At 50.4% G+C, this 11,408-nt stretch overlaps 4 protein-coding genes across 4 annotated transcripts; 2 read left to right on the plus strand and 2 right to left on the minus strand.

Moving 5' to 3' along the window:
• Positions 1-324: 324 nt before the first annotated feature.
• On the plus strand, positions 325-2,827 carry BDQ94DRAFT_159663 (polysaccharide lyase-domain-containing protein; the record flags this gene model as incomplete). The annotated part of the gene is made up of 3 exons (XM_026769102.1): positions 325-976; positions 1,044-1,138; positions 1,910-2,827. 3 exons carry the CDS (start codon positions 325-327, stop codon positions 2,825-2,827), a joined length of 1,665 nt encoding a protein of 554 aa, XP_026625937.1.
• Positions 2,828-2,912: 85 nt separating this feature from the next.
• BDQ94DRAFT_178940 (uncharacterized protein) lies at positions 2,913-7,100 on the minus strand (the record flags this gene model as incomplete). The annotated part of the gene is made up of 4 exons (XM_026773250.1): positions 2,913-4,944; positions 4,998-5,613; positions 5,699-6,284; positions 6,450-7,100. 4 exons carry the CDS (start codon positions 7,098-7,100, stop codon positions 2,970-2,972), a joined length of 3,828 nt encoding a protein of 1,275 aa, XP_026625938.1. The 3' UTR covers positions 2,913-2,969.
• Positions 7,101-7,938: 838 nt separating this feature from the next.
• Positions 7,939-10,418, plus strand: BDQ94DRAFT_35680 (putative chromatin remodeling complex subunit (Arp9)). Its single transcript, XM_026775570.1, has 3 exons — positions 7,939-8,020; positions 8,101-9,529; positions 9,585-10,418. The coding sequence occupies exons 1-3, from the start codon at positions 7,991-7,993 to the stop codon at positions 10,130-10,132; spliced, it is 2,007 nt and encodes a 668-aa protein (XP_026625939.1). The 5' UTR covers positions 7,939-7,990; the 3' UTR covers positions 10,133-10,418.
• A 14-nt stretch (positions 10,419-10,432) lies between these two features.
• On the minus strand, positions 10,433-11,302 carry BDQ94DRAFT_144157 (RidA family protein). The gene is made up of 2 exons (XM_026766401.1): positions 11,164-11,302; positions 10,433-11,092 (listed from the first exon to the last, which is right to left on the minus strand). The coding sequence occupies exons 1-2, from the start codon at positions 11,273-11,275 to the stop codon at positions 10,758-10,760; spliced, it is 447 nt and encodes a 148-aa protein (XP_026625940.1). The 5' UTR covers positions 11,276-11,302; the 3' UTR covers positions 10,433-10,757.
• Positions 11,303-11,408: the final 106 nt, after the last annotated feature.

The raw sequence follows: 11,408 nt of genomic DNA on the forward strand, positions 1-11,408 counted from the left end.
GACCTCGGGCTAAGTGCCGGACAGGGTCCGATTCTCTAACCAAGCTAAGAAACGTTTAATATTCATGCGGGGAACAGCCGGACAAAGCACCGGTGTGCAATCGGCATGCGCATTCTTTCCGAGAAGACGGGAAGAAGGTGGATCTGGTAAGGACGGCTGCTTCATTTGCCGATGCCCCTGAAGAACAAGCACAAAACAATGTCCTTTAATATAGATATCAAACTCAATTGATTCAGGGGTAGTAAATATATATAGTAGCTTGTACCACCATTTCCTCCACCTCATGGTTCCGCATCCAGAGCAGCATCATACCTCATATCCATCATGATGTCCATTCTCTCGCTACTCTTCCTCCCTCTCTTTCACAACCTCGCCCATGCAGGCACCATCTACCACAGCAACTTCACCTCTTCCCTATCCCCCTTCTCCGCTTGCAATGTAGAATCTCCATCCTACTCCACCGCCACCGGCGGCAACCTGACCGTCTACTTCGACGAGTCCTACTACGACGGCACCCGCGATCGCAAAGGCGCCGAGATCTGCGTCTTTGAGGACGGCACCAGCACCAACGTGCGCCAAATGACCAAGGAAGGCTGGCAGGGCTTTTCTATCTATGTGCCGTCGGACACGTACCCGACGGACAAGAGCGCCATCATTGCGCAGCAGTTCTGCCCCGGCGGGTGCTCCTCGTGGTGTGGCACCGTCGAGATCGTGAATAATACTCTGCAGACTACGCACCGCGCGGCTTGTTCTACTGGTACGACGGCGACTCTTGTGGATGATATTGAGAGAGATGTTTGGCATAGTGTCGTGGTGCATATGCGCGTGTCGGAGGAAAGTGATGGGGCTTATGAGGTTTGGTGGGACGGGGAGCAGGTGTATAGTGTGGAGGATATTGATGTGGGATTTGGGACTTGGGATGATAATGATACGTTGACCACCGGGTGGTATTTTAAGAATGGGGAGTATTGCTTCGGTGAGTTTGGTTGATCTGATGATTTAGGGTTGTGGTTACACTTGCTGACTTTTCAATTTACTCTTAGATGTCGACGCATACACTAATGCGACTAGGACGCTCTACTTTGATAACATCACTTGGTATGAGACTGATGATGGGAGTGATGATGGGTATGAGACGGTTTATCCTTGATCAGGGCTTATCTTGAGGGAAATGCGTGTAGTGTTGCTATGTGGTTTGCGTTGGCAAAATTGATTGTGTTTGATAAAGCTGTATCAGCGAGTTGTTAATATACCGAGAAAATATTCTCCACTTGAAAATTTGAAGCAGAATCTACTTCTGCGCGCTGTTGCAGCATAGATCAAGCAAAATGCTCCATCGGGTGGGAGTGGGACCAGCGCACTGACATCGATCTTTATACTAACTTCATACTACCACTGCGTGGCACCTGGAGTGTCTTGTCCTCTTCCATTTTGAGACTGTGTGCCCTATGGCCTCGAGCCTTGCTAGGAGCTTCTTTCTAACAGAATCCAAGATCACAACAAGTGAGAAAAAATGCTCGCTTATCATAAATGTCCCGCACTACGGCCTTGGCGAAGCAGAATCAGGTGAGATCCCTGCACTTTTATGGTTCAAATCTAAGACATTATAGCCTGGACTTAGAGTGGCGATTTATATAAAATCAATGATTCCCCCGTTTTCGCCTACTTTTAACATACAATCTTAATGTATCTCAGCCAAAAACATGTCATATATAAGCGCTGCTCTCATACGCCGAGGCACCGAAGTCATATCGGCTAGGCTTCAGACCAGCCAACAGCCTCTCCTTAAAGAATGGATAGGCATCTTTCTCGTCTTCTTCACTGTTCTTGCTTTCGCTCTTGCAACAACCTGGGTGAGTCCATAGTGATATCAGAAGAAAACAAGTACTATACTCATCAAAGAGAACAGGTCGCCTACACCGGGGCGGAAGTCATCGCAACCCTAGCCGCAATCGAAGACCCCAACTCCAACTCAACTCCCTACATCCACCTCGACAACGAAACTACCAACCCCGATGACCCCGGACTCACCACCACCACAACTCCCAAGCCAATAACCAGCGACCTCCGCACAGCAATCAACCACCTCCTCACCCTCGGCGGCGGCGGTATCTTCTCAACCTTCCGCGGATTCCGAATGTATCTCGCCTTCATCTGGCTAGATGCAGGCTTAGCCCTCTTAATCCCAACATTTATCCCTGTTCCCATCCACATGGGCCTCGTCTCTTTCATGACCGTCTTTATCGGCAGAATGTTCCTTGCTACATGGCAAATGGCATGGGTTCATGTAGTCATTGCTGATAAATCCCCTATCGTCAGCTATCGACGAATGCTGGGCTATCAGCATTGGAGAAGAATCGCTCCTGTTGCTGTTCTGCATAATGTTGTCATGTCTGTGACTTATTCGCTGAACCTGGCTTCCTCTAGGGTTGTTGGGAGGGTTATTTGGGTCATTCTTGGTGGTGAGCATGGGAAGGGGTCGAGTGGTGGAAGTGCAGAGGGAGGGATTGGCGTTGTTCTCCTGATGATGTTCTTTTTATTGGTTACTGTTCCTATTAAGGCGATATTCACTCGTGTGGCTGCTTCGATGTTGCCTGAGGGACTTGATCCGATTGTGCCGTTTGATCGGCGGTTTGGTGGTAAGGTGATATCGGAGGGTGGGGCCGAGACTCTGGGTATCATGGAGGCGTGGACGACGTTTGAATGGTCTGCTCGAGTTCGATATTTTAAGGTTTTTCTCAAGGCGCTTGCTCTTGAAGTCGCGCTGGGTGTTCTTGGAGGTCTCTTGGTTATTGGGGAGTTGAAGTGGCTGCTTTACTCTCACTGAATACACTCTCGCCTATCTAAGTTGACATCCAACTACGCAATCGTTGTATCTTAAAAAGAAAAGCACTATTTCCGGACCTAGTAGACGACCTTATACAATGCATTAGTGATAATTCAGAAGTTAGTCGCTTGCTAAGGGTTCTCTAAGGTTTTGTTTGACCGTACTTAGCATCCACATATTTCGCTTCTTCTATACCAAGAGCACCACTTTTATACTGCTGCCACATTTCCTTGTGTAGATCAGCAAGCATGGCCTTGACGAGCAACTTGGCTTTCCTGACACGCTCATTGTCCGCATCATCGCCATCAAGTACACCAGGTGCATCGAGTGTGCCCTCTTCATCATCTGCAGTGTTTGCATCAATCTCATCATTCGCATTATCTGCATCACTTGTAGTATCATCTTTACCCCCGTTATTCTCGTTTGGATCCTCATCATTTGTCAACATCCACTTCGGACTGAGTCTAGGGCGCCCATTGCAAGCCTCAATAGCATCCACAATTTCTCCCTTTCCAATATCGAGGACAACCAAGGCTCCTTCTTCGAGCAGAATTCGGACAATCTCTGTCAAGCCAGAGATACGGCCATGATAGAGAGGCTTTCTGAATGCTTCCCCAGCCAAAAATGCTGCTCTAGCCAACGCACTGCCGTAAGGGAAATTCGGTAGTGGCATGTTGACGTCGGCTTTACCGATATCAATCAAAAAAAGAACATATTGTAATTCCCCTCTCTCAACAGCCGCCGCCAATGCACTCCCGTATTCACCGGTCTGGACGGCCAGGTTTACGTCGGCCTTCTGGGTGTGCACCAGATATTCCACTATTGCTTGACAGTCGTAAAGATGGGTCAGAGCGCATTCCAAGGCGCTACCGTACTTCCCATACTGTAGAACGAGATTAACATCCGCTCCGCCCTGTTCCACCAAGGTTTTTATGCCCTGAAACCAGCCCTTAAGCGTTGCTACCACCAAGAGGCTACCGCAAGTACTGTACCTCAGGTGTGTGTTTGTATGTGTACAGCCCTCAGAGGCCAAAAACTGCACCATATCGAGGTGTCGATTGTTTACAGCGACCTCAAGTGCGCATGACATGTGCGGAAACATGTCGTCTACCTCCAAATTGACATCCGCATTACCTTCCTTCAACAGAAAATTTGCTGCCTCAAAATTTCTGCCGTTAACTGCTGCAATCAGCGGTGTCGAAGAGCGCCCTTTGTCGCCTTGTTCGCCCACGGCGCCCCCTTTTTTTAGAAGAATCCGCAGGATCGGCACATGACCCTTTCTTGCAGCTATCATCATGTAGGTCTCACCCCTGATATTAGTGAATGTATGATTCAGCTGGGCCATATTCCACCATCGGTCCAGCACCTGGTGGAACCCGTATTCACACACGGCCAGAATGGAGTATTTAGCAGGTTCAAAGGTTCGCCACCGAGCCCATGTCTGATATTGCGCGCTGCTATCCTGCGGATCACCAAGAAATCTCTCCAGGAGCTCGGTAACAGAGGACAAGTCGTCTTTCGACGCGCCGGCATGTTCCAAGATTGCAATATGTTCTGGCCAGTAGCAGGTGACATAGTAGAGTAATGGCCGTAGGAAGTCCGATTTTCCAGGCTCATAGAGCCAAGGTCTGGCAGCCCACTGGCACATGATCTCATTCCAACAAGTGTCGCTCAACATAAACAGCAAACACGCTTTTCCCACCATAAGGTTGGTGACTACAGCATTCCAGCCCCGACGAAGCTCAAAATACTCTGCGACCGACAAATGCGACACTCTCCATACGTCCCGCTCCGAATCAATGACCAGGAAATAGCGACACAATGATAAAAGGTTGTCCTCACTGATTGGGGTACACAACTCCGTCGTCATAAGATCAGGATTGATGCGGACGGCCTCAAGGAGATCTTCTCGTGAAAGTGGTTCTCGTGCGGCCAGAACCCACTTTAAAGCGCGTAGCGCGAGATCTCGGTCGTGGGGAGGGTTGTTCTCTATTTCCTCATAGAGACCATCATACGTCTCGTCGAGACTTTCAGGGAGTGCTCCTAGACACTCCCGTATAGCCTCAGGAGTGGTACACGCCCCGAGCTGTTTCAATTGTAGGTAGGTCCATTGAAACCTAGTACAACACCATTAGCAACGTTTATGGTCTTTAAGGAAGCATTTGCTTACATTCCTTGGCATTTCTCTAAGAGCGTTGACTCGATTTCCTCCTGGAGTTTGCCAAAGGCACTGTTCATTCTGTTCATCTTTACCATCTCTTGACTAATGTAGGTCTGGATATCCTGGTGGTTATCCGTCGCCAGAACCTCAATGTTTGGATGTGAGCGAACTTGCTGCTGAACATCCCCATCAGGGCGGCTTGCAATAAATAGCTTCACTGGCCTTCTACTGCTAGACAGCAAGTCCTCAAATAGCTGAATAAGGTTACCACGTGAAGCACGGTCGCATTCGTCAAAAGCGTCCAGCACCAATGTGGTCCGAGGGTAGAGGTTCAGTGAATCTGTCAGTAATATCCTACAGCGTTCGAAGTCAAGATCGGAACCACGCATACTCAACTCCTCGTAGGTGGATTTAAACCTAGATTGTATGTACGACGAGCTCCTCTTGCTTAGGGATGAGGATAGCTGACGCACATAGCTCTGCGCTACAGCAAGGGGTCGTGTTCGGATGTCCTCGGTTCGGTTGCAATAGAAGTACGCAAAGCCTTCGTCGTTTGGACATCTTGTCAGAGTATGTTGGACATGATCGATAACCTTGGAAGTAAGGTAGGTTTTCCCCACGCCCGCTTGGCGCTGTCAGTGTCGAGTTCACGACTAATAAGGAACAAGGCGAGAGTAATAAATAGAACGGCAACGTAGAGCAAAACTTACGAGATCCTCGCAACCATAATACTGCCGAGGAGCTGCTTTCTTCCCAGTCTCGGAATGTGTGGTGTTGTAACAGCCACTCCCCAGTCCCTGGGGTTCGATTACCGCTCACAGTATCATGATGAGATCCATATTTAACTGATGAAATCCAGTCTAATATTCTCATAGCCTCTTCCCAGTCAAGCTTTTTTAACTGGTCTGCCACCTGGGCCTCTATGCGGGGGAGGTGCCCTCCAATATCCTGCAAATGTTTTAAAATTTTCTTATCTGTCGCTGCACTGCACGCCTGAGCAGTCTTAGCGAGCTCTTCTTCCTTTGCTGTCAAATCCGAGAACAGCCCCGAGCTTTCGTCAAACATTGTGTCCAAGACTCTAGCCCAAGTCGATTTTGACAACATGTCAATGCTGTAGCTCAACAATTCCAAAACAACTTGGTAGACACTGACCAGGTCTTGGCTCAAAGTGTCGGCAATGGCACTGTTTCTGGTCGCATAGGCGGACTCATATTCTCTGCCACGATACGTGGCCTGCAGAACCCGCTCTACCGTCCCGAGCAAGGCAGTCATTTCGTCGGCAAACTTTACAGGGATCTACGCGTTCTCAGTCAGGAAACCGCTCGGATGTCTTGAAGGCCATTGGATCGAAAGCCCCTGAGGGCTTAAAGATATTCTGTACGGAACCTCAAGCCCAAGCACTATAGCGATATTCTTTTGAAGACGCTGTGAAGACGCTGTGAAAAGTGGGCACAAACCTACCTCCAAAGCCACTTTAATCAATCCCCATGGCCCTGCAGCTTGCGAAGGTGCGAACGGAACGACGAGATCTCCAATCAACTTCACCCACGTCGCGCATTTCGCAGCGTAGTCTCGCACGAGAAACTTATTCTTGTATTTCCAGGCTTTCTTCTCGCAGAGTACCCGCTTCTTCTGGAGATCATTAAGCAGAATATAGAGAACCCCTTCTTCCGAAGTCTTCGAACCCGGCTCGTAGCCCAATTTTCGAAGTCGATCTCGTCTAGTCGGAGGGAGTCTCTCATAGGCTTCCTTCCAGAGATTTCGATGTTTTTTACCGTCGTCATATAGCTCTTTCGAGGATTCAGGCGTGCTGGAATCGGAGACTTTTTCTTCACTCTTGACACTGCTGGCCTCACCTCGGGCGTCGATGGTTGACAGTGGCCTTCTCGTTCCTGTAAGGCTCCGAAGCTCATCTTCTTGGTGCGGATCCCAGTTGCAGATCGACCCCTTACTCGATACCAGGGATGCACTTCTTCTCCTTGGGGATTCCTTTGCAGGTTCAACGGTTTCACTTCGACTGCCGTCCGGTGCGGTAGATTGATTGTCGACAGCAGGCTCTTTATGTCGGAAACGATGCAACCTGCGCAAAGCCTTTTCCCGCAACCCACCCATCGTTGCTCGGCACATTGAACGTGACTAAGGTCTTGGGTGTAGGAATAGTTGGGTACTGGTTGCTCTGGGTGGGCGCGGTGGTTTAACCCGGCTGTCGGGAGCAATGGATTATGTGCTGGCTTCAGCCGCACGCGGGGCTCATGCGCCAAGTCGGTCGCCAGGTCTATCCTTCATATTTCGCCCACTGACAATTGGCAACTGATTGACATTGAAGATGCAGAGAACGCCGATAGGGGAAGTGGTGGATAAGAGAGGTTAACTGTCTCCATTGCTCGCGCGACACATACACAATGTAGTCTGACATTCACTTGCTGCCTTTTGCCTATATGTTTCCACTTTCTTTGATCGTCTCTTCACTATGCCTGCTATAGAACATCCCATATCATGCCCTCCGATTAAAGTGAAAGACAAGAATTGTTCCAGACGAATTCATGAAATGATTTAGGGATTACCAATCTACCTATAAGATAGCTAATGTTGACAAAAACGGAGATTTCGTTGCAGGGTGTGGAATGTGCACGGAAATAAAGTTGCCTCGACGCAAAGCGGAGGGTTTTGGGGCCTGGGAACATCAAAGCCAAAAATCGATTCACATTCGACTTTGGCAGTGTCGCCACACCATTTGGTAGTGTTCTTTTGAAAGATTATCCTACTGAGACGTATTGGAGTACCACTCCAACAGCAAGCTTGACATTATCATCATAGAAATGATACATTGTCCGAGTAGATTTCAGACCGCGCTCAAAGCACGGGCCGCGACCGCGGCGCACTAATCCCGATTAGGCTATCCGCCCAACCTCGAGCGCGCAAAGATCGCTGGTGCAAACACCGCGGAGCAATAGGTTGCTACTGCGACAGTTCCAGCTCTCGTCACCGTCCGACTGTCCAGGATGCCGCCCTTCAGAGATGAGCATATCTTGGTACGTGCAGATATCTCCGATCGCCTTCACCATTCATCTACCCCCTCCTGGCGGACCCAAACTGACCCCCTCCTCTCCAGATAATTGCGCCAGGCTCGCAAGTGACCCTGGCGCAACTGGGTCTCCCAGAGTCATTCACCCCTGCCCGCTTTCGCTTCCCTACGCGCATGTTTCCCGCCGAAAAGAAGGGTGAATACGAACCGTACAAGATCCGCGAACGACGACAGGAAGTCCCCGTCAGCAATGGCAATGGCACTGACGCGCCCAAGGAGGACGTGGAGATGAAAGATGCGGAGACGGCACAGCAAGACGGAACCGTGAAGACCGAGAATGACCCCTCCGAACAGCCCGAAGATGCACAGAAGACCGAGGGCCAGGATGCCAATGGAGAAGAGAAACAGGGAACGACAACCGAGATCTTCTACGAAGAGGACGTGACCTCCGATGAGGGCGCTGTCTATCCAATTCAGAATGGTCGCATTGTCGACTGGCCCTGTTTCTTCGCTCTTCTGACTCACGTTCACAACACATTGAGTCCGCCATTTCACACCCCGATCATGCTTATTTCCGAACCGGCATGGTCCGCCCGCGATCGGGAGACCATCACACAGTTTGTCTTTGAGAAGTTCAAGACGCCTGCCTTCTGCCTTATGGACTCCGCTCTCGCTGTATGCTACGGATACGGTACCTCGACGGCTACGGTGGTCGACGTCGGCAAAGGAAAGGTTAACGTCACGGCTGTCACTGATTTCCTTGTCAACGAACATGGAAGAGGTATCGCGCTGGAAGGCTGCGGTGGTGACTACATGACAGATAGAATTGTGGAGCTTTTGGGCCCGAAGGGGTTCACAAGGGAGATGTGCGAACAGTTGAAACGCAGCAATATCACTGAGCTTTTGCCCCCGGGCACACCCCTTCCTGGTGCCGCTGCAACCGCGAGACAAGGCGCTAATCCAGCCGCTTCGGCATCCACTGGGACCAAGGACGGCAATGCGCCAAATGAGAACATCCCCCGCGGTCCGGGTGAAGGCACCCAGACCGGTGGTGAAGGCAACGGCGAAGCAGACGAAGATGAGGGAGTTTTGGATGTCGCAGCCATTGTCAGTGGCAACACGAGTGAGTTCCTCGCCAATCGGGAGAAAGAGAAGGCCGAAAAGGCCTCGACCAAGAAGGGCGCGACAGATCAATCCGGCAAGCCTCTACGTCTCCCCAACTCCAAGAAAGAGAAGGCTTCGTTCCAATTTGAGGAGTACGTGAGGATAGAACCTGAGAAGGATACGCCAAATGGACCCGGGCGTTATATGCGTCAGTCTCGCGAGATCGAGGTCGGTGTTGAACGCTTCCTCGCCGCAACTCCCAAGCAGAATTCTGGAGACCGTCTCACCAGCGGTCTGCTTGAGGATATTGCGACTCAGATCCACCACACCATCCTTGCGGTGCCTGATGCGACTAAGCGCAGTGAACTCTGGGATTCGCTTATCGTAGTCGGCAATGGCAGCAAAGTCAAGGGTAAGTAACCCGGCAGATTCAACTTGAAGCCATGAACTAATGTTTCTACAAATAGGCTTCACACAATCCCTGCTCGGCACCATCACACAGAAGTACATTCTCTCCCCATCCGCCACCATGTTCACCTCCGAAATTCCCTCCAACTTCTCTACTCCCCTTCCCACCGGAGGAACCAACACTCCGGTACCTTCCGGCCAGGCTGGTCCGATGAATCACCCTGCGGGTCACGGTGTGAATCCACTGCTTGTCGCAGCCACTCATGCCAACAACCCCATGCCCGGCACTCCCTCCATGGACCCTGCCATGTCGCATCACCGCTCCACGGGACATTCTCAAACCCCCACATCGGTCAAGACACTCAGACCCCCGGAATATTTCCCCGAATGGAAGGAGCAAAGCAACACCAATGCCCCTGGCGCTGCTACCACGGGTGGGCCTGGTGCCCCAAGCGGTGGCCACGGCATGGAGGAGGCCGTGTTCCTCGGCGCACAGGTTGCATCAAAGGTTGTCTTCGTAATCGACCAAGGCGTCAGCAAGGGATTCATGAGCCGGGTGGAGTACAACGAGAATGGCCCTTCTGCGATCCATGAATACACCATGTGATCACCTTTAATGATTGGCTTACGTGCCTGGGGATTGATGTGCGTGTTTGTTGACATATGAAAGCGGAATCCTTAATTACGGACCTGGTTCTGGTTCCTTTTGATGCTTCCAATTTACGGTTAATTATTTTTGTCTAACTTCTTTTCCTCGTGGATATTGTATTCTACGTGATGGCGTCTTTCACTAGAAAAGCAAGTCTGACTCGGATGCTAGGATAGGTGGAGTCTGGTCGGATTAGTACTTTGAATAGTATCTCGTTCAATGAACTGATGTAGTTGCTTTGGGTAAGCAGCCGGGGCCATGGGCGTAGGAGCTGATAAGCCTAGGAGCTACTAATGCTAATTTATGGCAGACTAACTCGGTTAGCTATGTGGGTATAGATGCCTCTACTATTCTCTCACAAGCACTGCACCAACAACAACAACAGCTTAAACATCCCCTCCAATACTAGCTTTAGGATGTTTGCGAGAACTTCGGGTGATGGATAATGAATAACGTGAGGGAGTGATTCTATGTGGTGATTGACCAGACGTACGGGAAGATGGGTAGGAAACTAATCTTCTCTTACAAGCTATACATTTTCATATATCTCCCACATAAGCCGTATACTTCAATAGTAAGCATTTCACCCCAAGAAAACATCCACCTCAATCTCCAAATTCTGCCCTTCAAACGGCAAGGCCTCAATCCCCAACATAGTCCAAGTAGGCTGATGATCGGGACACCACTTTTTAACATTCTCCACCATCAGGCCGATAATCTTCTCTCGGGTCTGGGGCAACTGGACATGGTACGTGCGGATCTTCACGACGCGGTCCCAGCCGCTCTTGACGCTAGCGCGCAGATCGGGCTTGGCTTTTTCTAATGTGTAGAGGATGACTTCGTTGATGTTGTTGAATGCTTGCGCGACTTCTTCTTCGAGGGTGGGTGGGACTTCGGTTGATGTGGGGGACATGCCGGCTAGATTGTTGAGGGGGGGATTGGATTAGTTGGTGATGAGGGAAATGGAGGGAAAGGAGATGGGGGCTCACTCTGGCCGGCTATTTCCATTCGGTCTCCGGCTATGCAGGCTTCGGCGAAGCCGTAGGCGTCTTGGAAGTGTTGGCCGCGGCCGGGGCGGGAGTAGCTGGGGATTGGGGACATAATGGTAGTGAGGCTGGTGCGTAGATAGGTGTAGAGGTGTGGATGGGAAAATGGGTGAGATAGGAGTAAGTGATATGCTTGATGAGGGGTTGAGACTATTTATGTCGTGTTGTGCCTGGATTGTCATTGATGT

Source organism: Aspergillus welwitschiae (assembly GCF_003344945.1).
Source record: "Aspergillus welwitschiae strain CBS 139.54b unplaced genomic scaffold BDQ94scaffold_17, whole genome shotgun sequence".
NCBI classification, from domain to species: domain Eukaryota; kingdom Fungi; phylum Ascomycota; class Eurotiomycetes; order Eurotiales; family Aspergillaceae; genus Aspergillus; species Aspergillus welwitschiae.

Coding starts and splice junctions, on each gene's coding strand:
- BDQ94DRAFT_35680 (XM_026775570.1), top strand. CDS start 7,991: ATGCCGCCCTTCAGAGATGAGCATATCTTG. Junction 8,021..8,100: donor TCAGAGATGAGCATATCTTG/GTACGTGCAGAT, acceptor CCTCCTCTCCAG/ATAATTGCGCCAGGCTCGCA. Junction 9,530..9,584: donor CAATGGCAGCAAAGTCAAGG/GTAAGTAACCCG, acceptor TTCTACAAATAG/GCTTCACACAATCCCTGCTC.
- BDQ94DRAFT_144157 (XM_026766401.1), bottom strand. CDS start 11,275: ATGTCCCCAATCCCCAGCTACTCCCGCCCCGGCCGCGGCCAACACTTC. Junction 11,093..11,163: donor AATGGAAATAGCCGGCCAGA/GTGAGCCCCCAT, acceptor TCAACAATCTAG/CCGGCATGTCCCCCACATCA.